At 44.8% G+C, this 20,545-nt stretch overlaps 1 protein-coding gene, 1 long non-coding RNA gene and 1 pseudogene across 2 annotated transcripts in view; 1 reads left to right on the top strand and 2 right to left on the bottom strand.

Annotated features, from left to right (window-relative positions):
• The window catches only part of LOC149370365 (uncharacterized), a 45,162-nt gene extending 41,679 nt beyond the window's left edge, over nucleotides 1-3,483 (bottom strand). Inside the window, exon 1 of the mRNA XM_089577703.1 lies at nucleotides 3,414-3,483. Within this exon, the coding sequence (XP_089433829.1) occupies nucleotides 3,414-3,483 (70 nt within the window). The remainder of the gene's footprint in view (nucleotides 1-3,413) is intronic.
• A 1,447-nt stretch (nucleotides 3,484-4,930) lies between these two features.
• On the bottom strand, nucleotides 4,931-7,930 carry LOC149370364 (uncharacterized). The gene is made up of 2 exons (XR_016291229.1): nucleotides 7,838-7,930; nucleotides 4,931-5,101 (listed from the first exon to the last, which is right to left on the bottom strand). It is a non-coding gene; the product is annotated as an uncharacterized LOC149370364 (long non-coding RNA).
• Nucleotides 7,931-14,007: 6,077 nt separating this feature from the next.
• The window catches only part of LOC149370363 (uncharacterized), a 39,792-nt pseudogene continuing 33,254 nt past the window's right edge, over nucleotides 14,008-20,545 (top strand).

Below are 20,545 nucleotides of genomic sequence, written 5' to 3'. Positions count from 1 at the left end.
TTTGCACACAACGCAGCCACTGCGCGCTTCTGTTTAAGGAAGCCACAGTGTAGAGTGAGAAAGCTACCTAAAGGAAAACTGAGGAAAAACTGAAATTGGTTGCGTACCGATAGGATACCACCTTGTAATCACAAATAGATTGGGCTAATCGAAAATGGAGCTTCTTTAAGCCAGAAAAGAAGGAAAAACGAAATACACTTCTCGGTGTCTTAAGCTGATTTATCTAGTAAAATACGTGCGTCGACACAAATTTTTGTGCGCGGATCCCAGACGGCACGCTACACCGCCCTGCACAGCAACAAATCGGGAGCCTCGTCTCCTTCTCAGTAATGATGTCGCAGGTTTGAATCGATTTCGGGAAGAATTGAATTCCATTATTCTCGCAGGTAGCTGTGTCTTTTTCTTTTAGCTGAAGAAAGAAACACATAGCTCGAAAGAACGGGTGAACAATTTTACAAGGGCAAAATTTAGCTGGAATTGAGCGCAAATTCCCTTTATGTGCATAAGTAAATCACCACAAAAATGGCGTAGTAGGTCTTACCTGAGGTGCGCACAAGCTGTAAAGATAAAAAGCGATCATAAACATGTGAACATATAGCAGGTGAAGTCGAGTAAGAATACCCTGAACAGCCAAGGCCTTTAAGCTTTCTAAAGAGCAGAGTTTGTTGCACTCTTGACTGCAATTTATTAGTGTTTCCATATGATGAACGGCTGTTTGTAACTAATGTTGGGTGTTCTGACATAATTTTTTCCAGCAGTCTCGGATCAAAGTTCCGGCTGCCCGGAAGGGTGTTGGGAGAATCCGGGCAATTAAAATTAGATCGGCGATTCAAGATAAACGTAGCCGCAAGAATGCAAACAGCTGTTTATACGGGATTGCAGCAACACGCCATGCAGGAACAATGCCTTGGTGGTTCGCTGGGAAATCAATGAAAAAGTATCAAACAAAATATGTATTTAAACTAAATGGACATTTTATGCGCTAATTTAATGTCTTGAATTAAATGCATGTATTTCTTGCGGCCGTCCCGCATGCGATATAACGAATTGCGCAGAAGCCAAGTGAGCTGCAAAGTAATTATGTTTTTACAGCTACATAGACCTACACATACATTTGAGGTAGAAGCTCACAGCGACATAATAGGCGGCCGATATTTTTTATTTAATCGCCACGTGACTCAACACACAGAGCCACCGGGACCTGAAAAGTTAGCGGAGCACGCTGTTGTACGCTAGTTGAATTTTTTTTATCTTGATATCCACTGAAGTAAAGAAAATCATGCTATGCTGATGCGTATATCATACTAGATGCACACTGTACGCTTTTGAAAACATTTATCCTTCAGGTCATTAAACAAAAACCCCTGTGCAAAAATCACCGTGAACATACGTGCCTTGATAATTATCGGCTGCTGCCCCGCTACGGTGGCTCAGTGGTTATGGCGCTCGGGTGCTGGCCCGAATGACGCGGGTTAGATCCCGACAGCGGCCGCCGAATTTCGATATAGGCGAAATTCTAGAGGCCCGTGTACTGTGCGATGTTAGTGCACGTTAAAGAACCCCAGGTGGCCGAAATTTCAGGAGCCCTTCACTACGGCGTCGCTCATAGCCTGGGTCGCTTTGGTACGTTAAACCCACATAAACCAAACCAATTATCGGCTGCTTGTATATTATATGGTTTCTTAATTACAGAAAACTACTTCTAGAATATTCTTAGGCAATGCATTACAAGCTAAAATGAGATAGTGAGTAAAGCAATGTGCTTAATTCTAACGAAAGCTCAACTCAAAAGAAACAACTTTCGCGAAATTTCTTTTCAGCATTGCCAAAAGTATACATAATGAAGGTCGAAAGCTTCTTAACGAATTCCTTCTGAACACATATTTGTATTTCTCCTCTCAATGCCTACTTTGCAGCCTGAAATGGCAGCGGTACTGCCAACTAAGCCCATCGTAGCTCTACTATTCTATGACCGGTTTAGTGACTGATCACCGCTTCGATTACCGAATCACGATCACATTTCCAGTGCTCCTTTGGCGTTCTTAATCCTTGATGGACGCATATTATCAAGTTAAGCTGCTTTGCCTTTTACCGTTGCTGATGTATGCTCCCATCACTGAACGCTCGCTCCCATCGCTGAAGCAGCAATGGCGCTTCTAATATTAACAGTTTGTTACTTTTGTAGCCAAGCAGCGCTAAATATCCAAATATGTTAAGATATTTCTCTCAAAGTAATAGGCGGGGACGCAATAAATAGCTGCTCTTTTTATGGTAGGGAATATAAACAGATGCAATATACAACGAAATTTCGAATTTAGCTAACTGAATTTGGCTTGGAAATGTGCTCAGAGGGAGTGTGATGTGTTCGGGGCTGGCCTCCCAAGCGCATTCTTTTGTAATAGGTGGTATGAAACGAAATATGCACGGAGAGACGGTTCAGCGCCCGCATCGTAATAACTGCCGTCATGGCGTCAATCACAGTGGCGAGGACTTCAACCAGTGCGCTCCCCTTAAAGAACGTATTCGTTCAAAAAACATGCCTGAAAAACTATTGGTTGTAAGGAGGGTAAGTTCTTTCCTGCAGTCATTTTAGCTCGAGTTTAGTATCTTTGGGGCAGACATTTCACATTCTATGAATCCGTCCTTCTGGGCATGTAAACCCTCTTTTGCAAGTCACAAATTTTAGTACGACAACATACATGCAGAAACATTGGCCCGTAGCACCTTTCGGCTTGCGAGTGTGCAGTAGAATACTCCACTTGTAGGAGTGCGTTTTGTCCTTCCTCTGAGAAACCAAGTCACTCTGTAGGATCTTGCAGTGTATTCAGGTGTAGCCTTTATCAAGAGAGCGGGGGCAACTTCGTCTCCAGGCGCAGCGTTGTGTCGGACCATGCCGGTAGCGGAACCCGTCACAGTTGGCAATCTAGTTACCCCCGGTGAAAAAAGTAGCCAGTCTGGTGACTTAATTATGGGGAAGAACTACCAGAGGGGTCGTAGGTTGACGTGTCGGTTGACGTGGACGGTTTCGCGGCCATAGAGACGCAGGTTCTTAAAGGGTGCAACTGGCTAAACGACGTAAATGACAGGAGCGGTTTGGTTTCGAAGCAGGTAGCGACCACGGTACCGAGCCATAACTTTCCGCGAAAGGCCGAGAGTGGTGGAAGGCACCCAAAGCCCCACAAGAGGGTCGGCAGGATAAGAAGTAGAGGCCTTGGAGGTGTCGCGGTCATGTTTTTGCAGATACTGAGTCTGCGCTGACGGCATTCATCGCCGCATGTGGCGGCGTCGGACAGTGGCGTACACTCTTAAAAGTCGGGGCGGTAGGGAAGAAGAGTATCCAACGTTTCAACGTGCAATGAGGTCAGCGCCGTGCAGATGAGAGAATCCAGTGGTGGTTTGCGTCGGAGCGTTACAAGCGTTGTTGACGAAGGGAAGACCCTGGTCCCAGTTGGAGTGATGGGCGTTGACGTACATGGCCGGCATGTCACTGAGGGTCCGGTTGAAATGCTTTGTAAGGCTGTTTGTCCGACGGTGGTAAGCCGAAGCGGTCAGTGGTTAATGCGGCATTCCTTGAAGAGGGCCTAAAGGGCGTTAGACAGGAATACACGTCCACGGTCTCTGAGCAGCTCTTGGGGAACACCATGGCGAAGAATCATGCTCTTTAGAAGAAAGGAAGCGACGTCACGAGCGGACGCAGACAGTAATGGAGACATTGCAGTATAACGGGTGAGATGGCCTACGGCCACGATAATCCAGTGGTGATCAGCGGGAGTGGGATGGAGGGGGCCGTAGAGATCTTTGCCAGCATGGTCAAACGGGCGGGCAGGACAGAATAAATGCTGCAATGAAGCAGGCGAGTTGAGAGGAGTGTGACGCCGTTGACAGGAGACGCAAAACCGCACAAAGTGGCGAACAGAGCAGTGCATGCTATGCCAGTAGAATCGCAGACGCAGACGCGTGTAGGTTTTCAAAACGCTTCCGTGTGCACACTGGGGGTCCGCAAGGGAAGCAGAGCAATTGGCGCGTAGGTGGCGGAGGATTACAAGGAGCAATTTTATTCCGTCAAAAAGGTAATTGCCAGTATAGAGCAGGCGGTACCAGGTGCAAAAGGGACGGGCTTGGTGCAGGAGTGCACGGGAGGAAGTATTGGTAGCGGGACTCGAAACAATGTCTAGAAGAGTTGCGATATAAGGATCTTTCCACTGGACGGTGGACATGTCGCCAGTGGCAAGCGAGGACAAGTCGTTAGCGGAAACCATGGCAGACGATGAAGCACTAGGTAGCGGCGACCGGGAAAGAGCGTCCATGTCAATATGCTTGAGGCCAGAGGTAAATGACACGAAAGTCATACCCTTATAAAAATTTCTATAGACAGTCCATAGACTGTCTATAGACTTTAGTCTATGAAGTCTATAGACTGTCTATAGACAAATCCTTTAGACTGGTCTATAGACAGTCTATAGATTTATGGCCATACACTTTCAGTAGACTTTTGTCTATAGACAGTCTATAGACAAATGTCTACTGAAAGTCTATAGGTCTATAGGAAGTCTATAGACACAGGTCTATAGACAGTCTATAGACGAACTATAGACTTATGGTCATGCGTTTCCTATAGAGCTGTCTATAGACCGTTTATAGACACTTGTCTATAGACGGACTATAGACGACCTATAGACTTATGCCCATAGACTTCCTGTAGATTACTGTCAATAGACAGTCTACAGGCAAAAGTCCACTGGTCCAGTAGACATGTCTATAGACATTCCATAGGTGTGTGGCCTGGCAGTGCTATAGACCTTTGTCTATAGACAGTCTATAGACATCTGTCTACTAAACTATTAGTAGACCATTATCTATAGACTGCCTATAAACTGTCCACAATCATTGAAAAAGGTCACCAGACAGAGTTCACACATGAAACAATCAATATACTTACAAATTTAGTTTATTTCCAAGCTATCCAGGCTGGGAATATGCAATACATGCACCATAAGAATGCACCACAGTAACATAAAAGTTGAAAGTAACAGTCCGGCTAGTTTCCTCAGAAGCATTCTTGTGGCCTGTTGTCTGCAGTAAATCATCCGGGCATGTTCACCTGTACAGCACAAAGGAAAAAAATAATATAAGAGGAACTGAAAAAAAATTCCCATTCCATCTCTACACATGTGCTTTACAATGCAAGGCATATCCTGGCTATGCCATTCTAGAAAGGCAATCTTGATCTTTTGGTTTTGGTTTATGGGGTTCAAAGACCCAAGGCGACACAGGCTACGAGACGGTAAAGTGAAAGGCTGGGGAATAATTTCGGTCACCTGTGCAAAGTACACAGGCCTTTAGCATTTTGCCTCTATTAAAATGCGACCGCCTAGGCCGGAATCGAACCTGCATCTTTCAGGTCGCCATACGAACATGATAGCCACTGAGCTATCACGCCGGCTCAATCATTTCAGTAAATACACGACAGATTATAAGTGTCGTCATAAAACATTGTAACAAAGACCCCTAATCCCTAGAGCACTCTACTCTGAATCCAGTACTGATGTTGATTTCTGTATGTCAATACTGTTACAGCCAATACTGATCTCTTTATGGCAATCCTTTTACACTATTTGTAACAGAAGACTTCGAACAATTGTGCCACATATCGGCATTGACTCGCAAGGGGCTGTTAAGAATGCCACCTCCATAAAATGCAGATTCAGTGCACCTTACAGAGGGATCCAAAAAGGAGAAAATTGCAGCATTTATTCTTATAACCGCTATAGAAGAAGAGCTTCAGAATACCCTGCGTGAATTAAGCCTGGTACACCCGGCCAAATTTTTAACTGGCTCGGGTGTTGCATCGCTAAATGCACCTTGTAAAAAAGGTGCCTTTCAGCTACACTGCTGGCATATTCATGCTGTAATTTAACGAGTAAAATGTCATTTCGTGGTTCCTTTTTGTTCGTATAATGTTTGAGTGCAGTACTTGCGTGTTTAATCAACGTTGTCAGAAACATTCGTCTGCCACTACGAACAGCTGAAACAAGCGGCATACGCAGCAATGGATCTTGTCCATATGGCCTCATCCTCCGGGTAAAGTACCACTTCTTTCATGGCGGACAAGTCGTTTACCCAGATTAGTGCAAATGCGCCACCATAACCATTGCTGCGTATTCCGCTTGTTTCGGCTCTTCGTAGCGGCAGACGATGAATATTTCTGATAACTTTGATCTAAACATGCAAGTACTCCACTCAAACATTATATTAAAAAAGAAACTATTCTATGCCATCTCACGCATAAAATTACAACATGAATATGCTAGCAGTGTAGCCAAAAGGCACCTTTTTACAGGTGCATTTAGCGATGCAACACTTAAGCCAGTTAAAGATTTGGCCGAGTGTACGTAAGCCGATACTCAAACGGGCACAAGCTATACAAAACCAGCAGGCAGAAGCAACCAGTTCACCACAGATTTGCGCCTATAACTTGAAGCACAAAGACGGAACAGCATACTCGTACATCTGCGCGCGCTCTTAGAAACAAGCGGGTTGCAGCGCTTCCATGCCGCGCTCATTATTCAGAAAACTAATACAGCACACAGAGGCTGCAGCTGCGCCGTTTCAAAAGCAGTCGCGAGTTTGAGACAGCAAATTACTGTCACGATAAAATACCGCCTGAAATTCACTTAGTTTTTCCTTCAAGTTCAGCTCCAACAGCGCAGTAAAGAGGTGTGTTTCTTGCATGGAGGCAGCCTAACCCAAAGCTGCTAGAAAAATCAGCGAAAGCATTTAACGTGCTCAAAGTAGGAAGTATTTCAATGAAACAATTAACGCCTTCAACAGGCGCAGCTATAATAACACGAGAGCTTAATTTAATTTTAGGCGCTAATCAGCGGCGAGTCACAACGGCACTTTCGTAACGTAGAAGTCTGAAATCAGAAACACATACTTTGCCTCTCGCGCAAATCGTATTCTAGAAATCTGTGCACGCGTGAGCGGGATTCATGAACGAACCACTCGGAACGAAATGTAAGCCACCTCTTGTCGAGCCGACCTTTACCCAGCTTTCAAAATGAAGTGCCCGCAAGCCAGCGGCTGCGGCCAACGGCTCTGATGACAGACACGGACGAATCCATACGTGTGTAACGAAGGGGAGATGGGATGGAGCTCGTGGGTTCTTCGCGGTTTTTGAGCACGCCGGCCATTCGCGCCAGCAACGAATTTTATTCACCCATCACACTACAAGCATTCCTCCAGCGCCGCTTGAATACAACTTTGACAAACGTCTCGCGCTCCAGTCTATAGCGTTACAAGACACCTTTGCTGAAACGTCGGCGTCCACGACGCGCACCGAGCGAGCGTCCATACGTAGCAAGCAATGCACACCTCAAAAAGAACAGCGCTCCATGGTCCAGACAGGCGATAACACAAAGATAAGAAAATAAATGTAATCCACCACTGAACGAGACTGTATATATGTTAGTACGTTTTCGGAGGTGCAAAGTAAATTGAGCTCACAGGGCGCTAACTAACACACAGTTCCATTTCGGCCGTCATTCACAGGCTAAACGACATTTCTGGCCGCGCATCTACCTTGAAACACGAAAAATCTAGTAGACAGCTCGCGAGGAGCGGCTTATCATCAAGGGCATCGCACAGACTGCCTTTCCGCGCGTTAGTAAAGACAGCGGGACAGAGATAAGCGGCATTAGTCGAGAACCCGATGGCTTCCGCCTTAGAAACGAAGATAGGACGTTTGTAACTGCGCACACAATCTGTTCTGCGCACACAGCTCTGCTTAGAGTGGTTTAGGAGACCAAATGAATAAAATATAAACGTGTAGACTTACCGTAAGCGGACGATGAAGCTGGATTTTGAAGAAAACGTAATCCGCGAAATACACGCCAACGCCATTGATGCAGCCACGCACAGGGTTGTTTGCAGCCCGAATGATTTTCCGCCGTCTCGCGGTAAAATGGGTAAAACGTGAAACAGAAACCCATTTCACGTTCGTATCTTTATCGCTCGCACTCTTGCCGTGTGCAGCTTGATCTGATATCCAAGACCACAGTAGGCAATTGGTTTATAAGCTTAAATTCTTCGCTTACCCTCTAAAAATCTTATTGTTTTCGTGAAAACAGAACCGAAATCTAACTTCTTGTCGGTATACGCGCCGCATCTCCCACCGAATAGTATGTGGTACAATTCTCAAATAATAATTATAAGGTTGCTAGCATAACGTCTTTTTTGCGTGTGTTCGTGTTTAGAAAACTGATATGCGCCACATCAGCGTGCCATCGGCTCCGAAGCAACAGGTGCAAGGGTAGGAACGAAAAAATACTGGCTTTATGATTGTTGCATCGCAGCACTTATTCACGTGAATACAAACTGCAAAGGTATAAATGGCAGATGTTAATCGCACAGAGGGCCAGGCTCTTTGAGATTAATCTAAAGTGTTTCTAAGGGATGGGCGCTTCCTTGAATTCTCACACCCGTATTTTCCCCTTTATTTTCTGGACGTTTTAAAGAGAAATGTAGAACCTTTGATGAAATGTGTCTGATTTCAGCGCGTTGGACAGTAACGATCGAAAGATGGAATGGAATTGTGTAGAGCGATTCCTTTAAGGGACAGCGTATTCGTTCGACGTAGTACAGTTTGCGGGCGCGCTTACTTCAAGAACGGCTGCCTTTCCTCGGCTTACTTGTTAGCATTAATATCTAATTGTATTGACAATATACGTCACGGTATAACGAAAATGAGCTTGTCAATGCTCCTGAAAACAATATACAGGAGGGTGTTGTAATGGCCTTACGCAATACTTTTTAATTGCCGTAATAGCGAAGGAGGTGGGAGACTCCCGACATAGTTGCGGTCACTAGATGCAGGTCCCCTCAACATGCAGTGCAAAAATGAATTGACATTGTTCTGAACAGTCGAAAGTCAGTGTATAGAACACTGTTAGATAAAATTACGATTGTTATAGACTGGTCTATAGGCAGTAGACTATCTATAGTGTACAGTCTATAGACGAAAGGAAATTGAGGTAGTTGTAGACTGTAGTCTATAGAGAGTCTATAGACCGTCTATAGACAAAAGGAAATTGAGGCAGCTATAGACCTTGGTCTATAGAGAGTCTATAGACCGTCTATAGACGAAAGGAAATTGAAGCAGTTATAGACTTTAGTCTATAGAGAGTCTATAGACAAAAGGAAATTGAGGCAGCTATAGACCTTAGTCTATAGCGAGTCTATAGACCGTCTATAGACGAAAGGAAATTGAAGCAATTATAGACTTTAGTCTATAGACAGTCTATAGACAAAAAGAAATTAAGGCGGCTATAGACCTTCTATAGACGACAGGAAATTGAAGCAATTATAGACTTTAGTCTATAGACAGTCTATAGACAAAAGGAAATTTAGGCGGCTATAGACCTTAGGCTATAGCGAGTCTATAGACCGTCTATAGACGAAAGGAAATGGAGGTAGTTATAGACTTCAGTCTATAGCGAGTCTATAGACCGTCTATAGACAAAAGGAAATTGAGCCAGCTATAGACTTTAGTCTATAAATTGTCTATAGACAGCCTATAGACAAAACGAAATTGGAGCCAGCTATAGACTTTAGTCTATAAAGTGTCTATAGACAGTCTATAGACAAAAGGAAATTGAGGCAGCTATAGACCTTAGTCTATAGAGAGTCTATAGACAGTCTAGAGACGAAAGTAAATTGAGGCAGCTAGAGACCTTAGTCTATAGAGGGTCTATAGACAGTCTATAGACGAAAGGAAATTGAGGCGGCTATAGACCTTAGTCTATAGAGAGTCTATAGACCGTCTATAGACAAAAGGAAATTGAAGCAGCAATAGACTTTAGTCCATAGATTTTCTATAGACTTTCTATAGACAAAAGGAAAAGTCTATAGGGTGGCTATAGAGTCTATAAAAAGTCTATAGAAAGTCTATAGACCATTTTTATAAGGGTACTCCTGCAATCGCAGAGCCCAGCGAGCTAGGCGGCCTTACAGGTTTTCAGAGCGGCCAGCAAGCATAGGGCATGGTGCTCGGGGACTATACAGAACGGGCAGCCGTAGACATAGGGACAAAATTTTCCAATGCCCCAAATGATGGCCAAACATTCGCTTTCTGTAACAGAATAGTTGGCCTCTGCTTTGCTCAAGGTCTGCCTGCCGTAGGCGACCACATACTCACGGAAACCTGGTTTCCATTGGGTGAGAATGGCACCTAGTTCAATATCACTGCCGTCAGTGTGGATCTGAGTAGGTGCAGCCAAGTCAACGTGGTGCAGTATAGAAGGCAAAACCAAAATTAGACGCAAAATTCGAAAGCATCACAGCACGCAGCCGTCCAAGCGACGAGATTGGAGCTGCTGATAAGTAGCTGGGTCAGAGGAGCGATGATCGAAGCGACAATTAAGATGAAGCGGTGAAGTTACGAGCAGAGACCAATGAAGCTACAGAGCTGCTTCAGTGAGGATGGCTTCGGAAGTTCGGCAACTGCACGAAGTTTGGCAGGGTCCGGAAGAATACGATCTTTAGAAACAACGTGTCCTAAAATATTGAGTTGTTGGGAAGCAAAGCGGCACTACTTGAAATTCATCTGAAGCTCAGCGCCAGTAAGAGAAGTCAGGACGTGCTTCAGTAAAAGGAGATGAGAAGGAAAGTCCGCAGAAAAGACAGCGATGTCATCGAGTCAGCAGCGACAGCTGTTCCACTTCAACCCACTGACGATAGGGCCCATCAGGCGTCCGAAATTTGCCGGGGCGTTGCAAAGGCCAAACGGAATGCCCTTGAACTCATATAAGCCCTCGGATGTTATGAGGGCAGTTTTAGATCGAACAGCGTCAGCCCCCAGCACCTGCCAGTAGCCGGAGCGCAAATCCAGGGAGCACAAATACTCAGCTTCCTGCAAGCATTCCAGGGCGTCATCAATGTACGACAGAAGATGGACGTCCTTGCGCTTGATGTCGAACCGCCGGTAATGCACACAAACCTCAGGGAACCTGCTTTCTTTTTGACCAACGCAACCGAAGACGTCTAGGGACTATGGGAGGGCTGTATGGCGCTCCGACGTGGCATTTCGTCCACGTGATCAGAAATGACGCGACGCTCAGAAGCCGAGACACGATTGGGGCGCTGGCGCAGAGGGGCGTGTCTACCGGGTTCTGCCGCAGCGACAGACGGGCGGCCCAAGGTAGTCTGAGGAAGATAGAAAGAAGAACTGAAGCGCTGGAGGAGGGTGACGAGTTGGTCACTTAGCGCGGGCGGAATGTCAGCGTCGATGGCACGTTGGAAAACTTCGGGGGCTGCGGATCAGTCATAACATCCCAAGAGCTAAGCACATCGACGTGAAAGAAAGCGGTGGTATCAAAAATAGGGTAGCCAAGGCACGAATCAATTCTTCAGTAAGCCCGGGGCTATGACCTCGGAGCACGGATGAGGGTCACCAAAATGGTTTCGAGACGCAAATTGCACTTTGTCCATTGTTGAGCGTGGGAACAGCAAAGGGAAGCTCGAAGCTTGGAAGGAGGGAAGCGGCTTCGGAACGCGTGAAAAAAATAACAATTCCTTTTTTGCAGTGTTGATAACGTGTTTGCGGAATAATAAATTATTCAAGAAAGGATTTGAAAAGAAAACATACAGTCACACATAATTATTGTAGCGGCAGCACAATATTTACACCTCTTCGCAATGCAGTTCTCACTAATAATATGTGGTGGGTTGCATTCGCAGGGTAAAAATCGCAGTTCGCACAGGGAAGCAGTTTCTTGATCAGTGTTTTTATTCTTATCATCATTGCATCAAGTCATTTCTATCGGGGATTTAAAAAACACTAGGAAAATTCTATAAGTTACGTGCTGGTTCTACCCAAGTAGCAGAGTTGGTTATCAGGTGCAGCCCGCTTTGAATTGCGATGGGCGATCTCTGACTCACCCCTCCGCCCCCCCCCCCCCCCCCCCCTTTAGCCCTGCTCTGGATGGGTGCAGGCTCATCATAAGGAAAAGCGTCAGCCCTATAAGTCGTTCCGACCTTGCAATGCCGATATCGGACCGATGAGGGCTCTACAGGGTCTAACAAAATGCGTAGACGCTATGTGCTTCAGGCACAATATTCTAACGTGGGTATTATCAGGACTGCCCCGGCCATAACTGCCCACATGAGATCCACAAGGATCCAACATATCGTCATACATAACTTTCAATTGCAAAAGCGAGCAGCGAATCTTTCCTGGTAAGGCCGACTTTGTGCGAATGTAGCCGGGTTTGTCTGCTTTGCTTGGCGACCTGAAGCTTGCCAGAAGGCCCTGCCTGCGGTAAATATTTGTTGCCTGTGCAAGGCGCATGTCAAGCCAAGGGTGGGCGGCCCACGCGGGGTGCTTATTACGGTCAAACTGCGATGAAGACGAATTCAGATGTAGTCGGAATGATTTTTGTGGTGTGGAACTGGTTATTTTGTGTGCTGCTGTTATTACGCGTAATGTTTGCTCCTGACAGACGCATGTAATTAGATACTATATCCGCTCAGCAAATGCAGTTTAGAATTTTATACAATTTTAAAATTAGTGCACGCATGCACTTATAATAACCAATAAGGGACACCCACAATACTATACACGGAAATAAAAAATGGCTGCCGCTTTGGCAATGATAAGCACCAAGTATTGTGCGAAAGCGCAGTATTTTGCCGGTGGACTTCACTTCCACGTATATGAAAGCGCGAATGAGGTTTCCTGGAAGCCAGTTATGTACGTCTTCAACTTTAACTGCGAAAGCACTAATAAGCAGCTTCAGAGCCTAGCAAAATCGCCGAGTGTATGTCGGAAAAGCTGGCCTAGAGCGAGCGTTCCGTCCTGTGGCATTGCCCGCTCTTCGTCGTCTTCTGCATAGTATTAATTTGCGATTTCGCACTGTTTCGAATGTAGTTAAAAACATTCTCTTTATATTTTTTCCATGGTAATGCCAATTTACGCACTGTACGCCGGCAGGCTATGCTCCAGTGCCATGTTTCTGCAACAGCGTTGTCCACTCCAACGCGTATTGCTGCAGTGCCGTGTTTCTGCCACAACGTTGGTCACATCAATGCGTGCAGCTCACAGCTCTCTGTCACTAGCGCCACAGAGCTCATAGCGCGAATATCAGTTTGGTAGTACTAGCTGATAAAGAAGACGATATGTAATGCACTGCGCGAGATTGCACTGTATACTAGCACTAGGCATGATCGGCTGCGACGATACCGTAGTGGTCTCATGCAGTCGCCGCCATAGCTTATCTGTTCGCGCCGCCGTGTGTTCGAATCCGAGCGGCGCCGCCATGGCGGCTCACTGGTTATGGAGCACGGCTGTTGACCCGAAAGGTTTGACCCCGGAGCCTTCCACTACAGCGTCCCTCTTAGCCTCATTCGCTTTGGGACGTTAAGCACCCTCAAAACTAAATGCAATCTCAGTGACAGCACTCCTTTACTTATTTATGGATTTTCCAGGGTCACACTCAAGTTCATGCGTCACACAAACCGGTGAGCGGTTTGACCTAGTGAAGTAGTGTGCTGTCGTGCTAAAAAATCCTACTCTGTAGGTTACAGGCATGTCTGATTGTTGATCCCCGCTACATCCGATGTTGGGTAAGCAGCGGCTTTGCATCAGCGAGCTAATTTGGGCCTACGAGCTTTTTTTTTCAGTACAATGCCCACATCTGCATTCAATGCCTGCATTTTCTCCTGCAATGCATGTGTTAAACATAAATGTCTTCGTAATGTCTTCAGCATAATATGATGTCTTCAATGCGAAAATCGCTTCAAGGAGCGCCTTGTTCTGTATGTCTCCCTCCTGCTTGTCGTGATTCTGAAAATTTTTTTCCTAAAATATGCACTAATTAGAGCAGCCAGCTTTACTCGTTGATGCTCCCGTCACAGAAGCGTGTTGGCTTTTAAACATCGCTACGGGCGCTCTAGAACTGAAAGCCCTAAGGGATGAGCAGTCCATATCCGCCTTGCCGTGCTTTCGCCCACATGCCAGGTGAGTTTAGCAGGGACAGTTTCGATACAGCTTGCCAGGGTTTTTTTCTGCATATAGCTACTATTTGCGTTTAATCTGCTCTCAGTTACGTAAGGAGACGGATCTTGGCAGCATGTCTGTTATCCGTCTGAGCGCACCATGAAAGGTTTTCGGTGGGAAGCTCCAACTAAGACCACTTTTTATTTTTCCAGCATGAAGTACACATCAGCACCTTGTCGGCCTTCACAGAGACGTCGGCGGACCGATGCAGGATAGATGGGGGTGTGTTGACTCGCTCAGACTATTCAGTCCAGATGCGGAACCAGTATGAGATCAGCAGGAGCAATCAATACTTTGAATTGCCGATAGGTTCCACTTCAGGGAAGGATGTAGGCAGTAGAAGCGCGGCACAGCCCTAGTTTAGCACGTCGGACTCACGGGACCCAAATAATTCGAGGATACCACAGTGTCAGCAATGGGCACCTATGAATTATTTGTTTATCTTTCCAAGTCATGCTCGCGTAATGGAAAAATTTGTTGAGTGCGAGTCTCACCGTGAGGGAAAGGACGCCGAGAACCAGGTTAAAGTTCATGTTGATCCCTATGGTCCTGTGAAATGGAAAACAAAAAAACATGCACATACAAAAAAGACTACATTTCTTCTAACAATCAGTTCTTTTCCTTGCAGAAGGGGCAGGATAGAAAGCAAAAGAAAATGAGAGCTGTTTAGGACAGTCGGTAGGTTCAGAAGACAAGGCACGCTTTCTTACTTTTCTTCCTTAAAACTACTGTTAAAGCTCAGCACAGTCGCAAGAAGGAGTACAAGGTGTAGCTTTGTAACTCAACATTGCTGCGTGCAATATCCAACATATTTGAGGTCAGAGAAAGACATGGGGCAAAATCGTCGCTCATCTAACAAATAAGGAACTGAAAAGAGGTGCAAGTGAACTTTAACAAATATATGAAGCTGCTTTTAGCTGTTACAATGGAAAGTAGCAGTACTAATGCGCACCTTAGATCGTTGTACGTCTCAAAACATAAGCTTGCTATGTTCTGCTCCGCGAGATAATCTGTTCTGCAGTGAGATCCTGAACTTGTGTACTTTCCCTCTTACTCTATCTCTTTTATGGGCTTCCCCCTCACAATTTTCTTCCGTTCCTTATTCACGCCTGCGCTAATTCTAAACCTTACCATCCAGGGTTTGCTACTACCAGCGTTTCGAAGGACCTAAGCATTCTGTACGATGCCAGGGTGAGCGCACAATATGAAATATATTTCATTTTTATTCCGATCTTTGGGGCTCTTCCACGTCCATTTTGCTGTTCTCCCGTTTGGGGAGGAAGGTATTTATGATCAGTAAATTATTTTTATCTGCGAAGTCTACTAGAAACTCCCCTCTGCAATTTCTACAACCCATGCCATAGTCGCCCACTTCATAGTCTCCAGATTGGTTATTGCCAACTTTGGCGTTGAAGTTGCCCAAGATTACAGTGTACTTTTTCACTTTCCTCAGAGCCGATTCCATGCCATCTTCAAAGCCTTCGACGATCTGATCATCATGGCTTGATGTCGGCGCGCATCTCTTTTGTACGTTCAGTTTCTACCTCTTATAAAGTTTACGTTTGCTTTTTGATGGTTTAACGTCCCGAAGCGCCTCGGGCTATGAGGGACGCCGTAGTGAAGGGCAACGAAAATTTCGACCAACTCCGGTTCTTTAACGTGGACTGATATCGCACAGTACACTGGCCTATACAATTTCGCCTCCATCGAAATTCGACCGCCGTGCTGGGATCAAATCCGCGTATTTGGGGTCAGCAGACAGGTGCCACTACCACTGAGCTACCGTCTTATTAAGTTTAAGTACTATAACTGCCAACCTCTCGTTAATCACATAGAATTCCTGTATGTTGGCAATTAAATCCTCATCGATCAGGAATACTCCACATGGTTCTCGTCTGTCAACTAAAGCAAATATAATAGTGCATGTTCACTCCATCCATTCTATTGAAGAATTTCGCTGCACCGAAGTTCGAACCCCTGTCCTCTGGCTCGCGAGGCGGATTCTCTACCCCTAGACCATCTATGCAGGGTCTATGTTAACTTGGGAACCAAAATCGCAAAATATTGGCGAAGTTTTCACTTGACCAACGACATGTCGCCCTATAGTGATCTCCAATCGGCTTGTATTGCGGCTTGGAATTTTTGTGGCGCTTATTGAAGCAAGACTTCTTTTCATGACGAATTCGTCTAGGTTCTTGCACTGCGTTCCGTACGAACAAAATACGAACGGTGCATGAACCTTTCCTTGTAACTCTTTTCGTCTCCACCAGTAATCTTTAACAAAATGTATTTGATTTGAAGACTAGGGCGAGCTTACTAGGAGGGAGCGATTGCGTCAAACACAACCTCTCCCGCTCTCTTACGGTGTGAAGCTGCTGTACCAGGGCAATTTTTTGTGGTAACATGCGCTGAAAGTTTGAGTTTTTTATTCTTGGCTTAACAGTTTTGATGAAGAGCTCCAACCCAGCAAGTAAAACATACCCCTTAAAATTATAAAAATACATTAAACGTTATTTGTAAAGTGCTGGAATAATTTTATCATTCTTCCTCTTACCGCTGCCCCCATTACATCATGGGGGCAGCGGGGGCATTACATCATGGGAGCATCCGTGCCCTTGAAAAGGGCACGGCAGCTGGGCTTGCGCACAGATGGATAACCCGCTTGTCTTCCTCGTGCAGATCATTGCCAGCCTGCTGGTGATACCGTCGGGATGCCAACAACCCCGTCAGCACTTCCAGTACAAACTTGTTCATGTGCTGTGGAACGACAACGTTTCAACGCCCCTGATCCTACGATCTGCGGGTGGATTTCGTCACCTACCATCGCCAACGACTAGCGGCAGCGACGGTGTGGTCTTCAAGCCATGCTTAGCGGCGCTGCAAGCTTCCTGGGCTATAAAAGCCGTCAACGAAGGATTTCAGACCAAAGGGCACGGCAGCTGGGCTTGCGCACAGATGGATAACCCGCTTGTCTTCCTCGTGCAGATCATTGCCAGCCTGCTAGTGATACCGTCGGGATGCCAACAACCACGTCAGCACTTCCAGTACGAACTTGTTCATGGGCTGTGGAACGACAACGTTTCAACGCCCCTGATCCTACGATCTGCGGATGGATTTCGTCACCTACCATCGCCAACGACTAGCGGCAGCGACAGTGTGGTCTTCAAGCCATGCTTAGCGGCGCTGCAAGCTTCCTGGGCTATAAAAGCCGTCAACGAAGGATTTCAGACCAAAGGGCACGGCAGCTGGGCTTGCGCACAGATGGATAACCCGCTTGTCTTCCTCGTGCAGGTAAGAAAGCCTTTTGGGAAATGTTTTAGATCCAGCGAGCGTTGCCTTGTTGTGCTGCCGTGCCCTGCGGTACTTCTTGATACAGTGTGCGATGTGGTGCATATATTGAAATTGTTACTAATTGCGGGTGACGTTGAGACAAATCCTGGGCCTGATATGAAAGAACTTTTTCAACAGCTACGACAGATAGCCGATGACATAAAAACAGTAAAAGAAGAAAGGTTAACATCGATAGACAACAAACTAGAACGCCTTACCCTACTTGAAGACAAGCTTTCGTCATGTACTGAGCATGTTGCAAATCTTCAGCAGCTCGTATTATCTCTGGAATTAAAAGTAGACGATCTCGAAAACCGCTCCAGAAGATCGAATATTATAATTTATGGCATGACTGAAGAGGAAGAAGAAAATAGCGACTCGCTCGAGTTAGCTGTGAATCAAAAAGTTGTCAAAGAATCCTTAAAACTGGAAGTTGCAATAGAACGGATTCACAGACTAGGTAGACCAGCAGAAGACAAAACAAGGCCTATAATACTGAAGCTTCTAGATTTCAGGGACAAAACGAACATTTTACGTAACTGCCAAAAATTACAGTGCACCGAGTTTACCATAAGTGAAGATTTTTCGCCTCGTGTCCGCGAAATCAGAATAAAGCTATGGAAATACGGGAAACCAAAAAAAGATTGCGGTGAAAAAGTGTCGCTGGTTTTCGACAAACTAAAGATAAACGGTTAATTGTACTTTTGGGACAACGAAAAATGTGAAGTGTCACCAATTGCAGCTCATCGGGTTACACCTTTACTAACCGAGGCAAAAAACCAAGACACAAGTACACGGGCTGTACGCACGCGCCGTCCACAACGTCCCAAATAACTTTCGTGAACATTAATGCACGTAGTATTATCAATAAGCTCGGTCCCTTGGAATCTTTATTATTAGGTTTAAAGCCAGAATTCAGTGCTATAACAGAAACTTGGCTGACAAGTGAAATCAAAGACTATGAAGTAATTCCCCCCAACTACTCCACAGCACGCAAGGACAGGCTGACGCGAGGCGGAGGCGTGGCATTAGTGATACGAAAAGATATACATTTCGTTACGTTACCTGAAGTTGAGGGGGTTGAAGCAATTTTTTTGCAAACTCTGGTTTTCTGATTCTGCAATTGTTGTGGGTTGCGTCTATCTTAGTCCTTGTTCTGATCCTATCATACTTCATTCATTGTATACTTATATGCAGCATCATGTTAAGGGGGCGAGACTAATACTTTTAGGGGATTTCAATCTTCCTTATATTAACTGGAATACATTGCACCATACCTCACCTTGCGCTGATGTTGTTTTTGATATAATGCTTTCTTTTAACCTCTCGCAAATTGTAACAGAACCCACACGTGTGCAAGGAACCAGCTCCAATGTTTTAGATTTAGTTTTCCTGAGTACTCACTTCTCCTGTCCAGAAACAAAGGTTGAAATTTTAAATGGCCTGTCTGATCACAAACTTGTAATGTGTTCTGTCCCGCATCATCATAGTGCCCCTTGTTTTCCATCTACAATAACGTACCCAGACTACAACCGAGCTGACGACACTACCATACTTGATACTTTATCACACAAACTAACACCGTTTCAGCAACTCTCAGATGACATTAATACTGACATAGAAACATGGCAGAGATTCAAAAACGTTGTGTCATATTGCGTTACTAATTATGTGCTTACCAAGACTAAGAGAATACGCAAACGTAATCCATGGATAACTCGAACCGTAATTCATGCCAAGCGAAAAGTTCGACGGCTGAAAAAAGTGCAGAAACGCCATCCATCACCAAAAAGAATTGAAAAAATAAACTCGGCCATCACTGATTTAAAAACCAAAATAAAAACAGCTAAAACATTTTACTTTACTAATACGCTGACTCGTTTCTTAAAAGATGCTCCCCAAAAGTTCTGGCGTCACCTGAACCCTAAATCACGAAAAGATAACCAAGCTTCTCCAGAGGAAAACAGAAATATTGCAACCACGCTGAATAACTACTTTACTTCTATTTTTCACTACAGACAACGGAATTAAGCCTCGTATTAGTTTTTGCTCAGGAAATAATTTAGAACCCCTTACTGTAACAGAAGCAGGAGTCTTAAACCTCTTATTAAACTTGGACACAAAGAAAGGATCAGGACCTGATGGAATATCTAACATTTTGTTGCGTAGATATGCCGAATGGGTAGCAAAATATTTAGTAATACTTTTTAACAAGTCATTGTCATCGCACACCATTCCTAAAGAATGGAAACTAGCCAAAGTGACACCTATACACAAAACAGGAAGCATATCAGATCCCTCAAATTTCAGACCAATTTCACTAACAAGCACTGTATGCAAGTTGCTAGAGCACATTATCTTAAAGCACATAACAACCTACTTAGAGGAAAATCAAATTTTAACACCTTTTCAGCACGGCTTTCGGAAAGGAGTTTCTACAGTCACACAACTAATCGAACTTACACATGACATATCCTTCGCTATTGATCAGCAGAAACAAATCGATCTCATTTTCTTAGACTTCTCGAAAGCTTTCGACCGCGTATCACATTCCAAACTTATTATGAAACTTAATGCAACCCTTGGAGCTGGCCCTATAGTAGATTGGATCGTTGATTATTTGACTGACCGTACTCAATTCGTCGAAATTAACAATGTTAAGTCCGAAACAACTAATGTTACATCCGGCGTGCCACAAGGAATTGTTCTTGGCCCAGTATTATTTTTAATTTTTATAAACGACTTACCTACTAGTATTTTTTCACAATATTAAACTTTTTACCGATGACTGTGTACTTTACCAGGAAATTAACTGCGTCAGCGACCATATAGATTTAAATAACGCATTAACAGCAGTGACGAAGTGGTGTGAAGAATGGCAGATGACTATTAATGTTAAAAAATCAGTTGCTTTATCCGTAACCAGAAAGGTACACCAATCAAATTTTCAGTACACATTAAACAACATTCCTCTTGATTCGGTGTCCGAATATAAATATTTAGGCATAACACTAACCTCTGACCTCAGATGGGATTCTCATGTTAACAATGTCACATCAACCGCCTTAAAACAGTTATTTTTCATTAACAGACGCCTCAAACTAGCACCATCAGAAACAAAGCTTCTTGCGTATAACACATATGTCAGACCAATTCTAGAGT

This window comes from Amblyomma mixtum, chromosome 1 (genome assembly GCF_055824585.1).
Source record: "Amblyomma mixtum isolate Tamu chromosome 1, ASM5582458v1, whole genome shotgun sequence".
NCBI lineage: Eukaryota > Metazoa > Arthropoda > Arachnida > Ixodida > Ixodidae > Amblyomma > Amblyomma mixtum.
This window is presented reverse-complemented; position numbering and strand designations above follow the sequence as displayed.